Here is a 1,923-nt window from a genome sequence, read left to right on the forward strand (position 1 = left end):
AATCGCTGCAGAATTTGAGGCCCCAGCACGTTTCTTTTCCTCTATTTGCCATGGACAGCTCATTCATGTATCTTTATGACTTTATCTTCGGTAAATTTCGTTGTCTTGTGTCCTTATTCAGGTGTTTTGTCTCTAGGGTATTGTTCGTATTTAGATGTTTTGAGCGTACCCAAAATTATAGATGTAAGTGAGTCAACATTATGGTATCCTCTATAATCTTTATTTCACCAAAATGAACTAATTTTTCAATAACATTATTATTTTGGAAAAGGTTATCTTTTTGAAGCTAAAGATTGTAGAGGGTATATTAATAGTGATCTACTTGCATCTTTAGATAAAACGACCATAAATAAGCATCATGCACTACTACAGAAGAAACCCGTATTACTACAGATCATTTCCTTTTGATGTTTTATTATGGAGATGTCACTATGGATATGCTGAGCAATGGATGGAAATGGAAATACACATGATGGATCGAATCCAATTATGTCCCGATCATGACATGATCTATGCCATATAAATCGTTGCATGCACGCTGTTTGACTTCTAGCTAGTCAACTGGTCATCACACACCACAGGGCAAGCCCACATGGCGATGGCGTGCACGAACCTGTCGAACAAGCCAGCGACTGAGAACGGAGATCTACGTTGGAGTTTGACTCGATTTCTAACTCGCAACCAAGAGTGAGTCCGTAGATATATCAGTTTATCCTTTTTATATATATATATAAACTATATACACTCAATCAATAAACGCATGTATATTATCCATAGTTACTAGCAAATGATTTGGCAAGAAAAAAAGGGTCTCCGGCAATCACATGACGGCGCAGTTGCTGGGCTCGTCGCAGACCACCATCTGCGACGGGTATGGGTGGTGGTAGTAACCGGGACCGGAGTACGGGTACAGTAGGGGCGCAGCCGGCTTCGGTTCCTCCTTCTTCTTCTCCTCCGGCTTCTTGTCCTTGACCTCCTCCACCTGCACGATGTGGGCGACGCCGAGCTTCTTGCGCAGGCAATTGACGAGGCACACAGGATCGACGCCGTCGCCGACCACCTCCAGCTGGTCCCTCGCGTCGCCGGTTATCCCCATCGAGGTCACCCCGGCTGCTCTCGCCGCCATCGACAAGGCTTTGGACCTGCTCTTGTCGCACGACATGCTCACCTTGATAACGATCTTTTGCTGCAAGAGAAAACGATCGATCAGTCCATGTTTCAGCACCAGGATAGTTGATTGCTCAAAATTGAGATGCTGAACAATCCAACATGAGAAACATTAAAAATGGAAACATAAACTGAATAGGTTCCTTACCTTCATTGTGTGCTGCTGGGTTTTTCAGATGCCGCTCAACACGATGTGGAAAGATTTGTGTTCGATCGACGCTAGCTTAGGTTGAGAAGCTACTGATCGATCTTCTGCAGCTGCAATGCAACCAGAAGCTGTGCCAGTGTCTTCGACCTTGTGGTTTGGTGGAGGAGATGGCAGTGGCCACACCTCTATATACAGGCTGTGGCGGTGATGCAGATGCAGAGCACTGACTGGTGCCACTAGTACTGAAGACTAAATTATGAGTGAACGATCCAAGATACAGGTATTCGTACTGGTAGGTGGTTGCTGCTGGAAGACTCGGAGCAGCTGCGAATGCAGGCAAAGCTCCCGGTCAGTAAACAACTAGCTAGTGGCCTAGCGAACGCGTTCCCTTCACAAGTTCTCCGTTGATTTCCCGATCGGCAGGCTACACCTACATATGGCAAGACCATTAGACAATGACCGTTGTGACGAGATCAAAATTCCAACGCGACGCGAGCAAGTTGTGTATTGGCCACGTTGACGGCTTCTCCGGAGCCGCGGCTGCGGGCGACAGTAGGTAGACCGAGTCGATGGCTATTGCTCCGGTGTCCCCCCTCCAAACTTTGTTC

At 46.6% G+C, this 1,923-nt stretch overlaps 1 protein-coding gene across 1 annotated transcript; it reads right to left on the bottom strand.

Annotated features, from left to right (window-relative positions):
- Positions 1–727: 727 nt before the first annotated feature.
- LOC127330502 (heavy metal-associated isoprenylated plant protein 16) lies at positions 728–1,711 on the bottom strand. Its single transcript, XM_051356695.2, has 2 exons — positions 1,316–1,711; positions 728–1,186 (listed from the first exon to the last, which is right to left on the bottom strand). Exons 1-2 carry the CDS (start codon positions 1,319–1,321, stop codon positions 821–823), a joined length of 372 nt encoding a protein of 123 aa, XP_051212655.1. The 5' UTR covers positions 1,322–1,711; the 3' UTR covers positions 728–820.
- Between the last annotated feature and the right edge of the window lie 212 nt (positions 1,712–1,923).

Source organism: Lolium perenne, chromosome 2 (genome assembly GCF_019359855.2).
Source record: "Lolium perenne isolate Kyuss_39 chromosome 2, Kyuss_2.0, whole genome shotgun sequence".
NCBI lineage: Eukaryota > Viridiplantae > Streptophyta > Magnoliopsida > Poales > Poaceae > Lolium > Lolium perenne.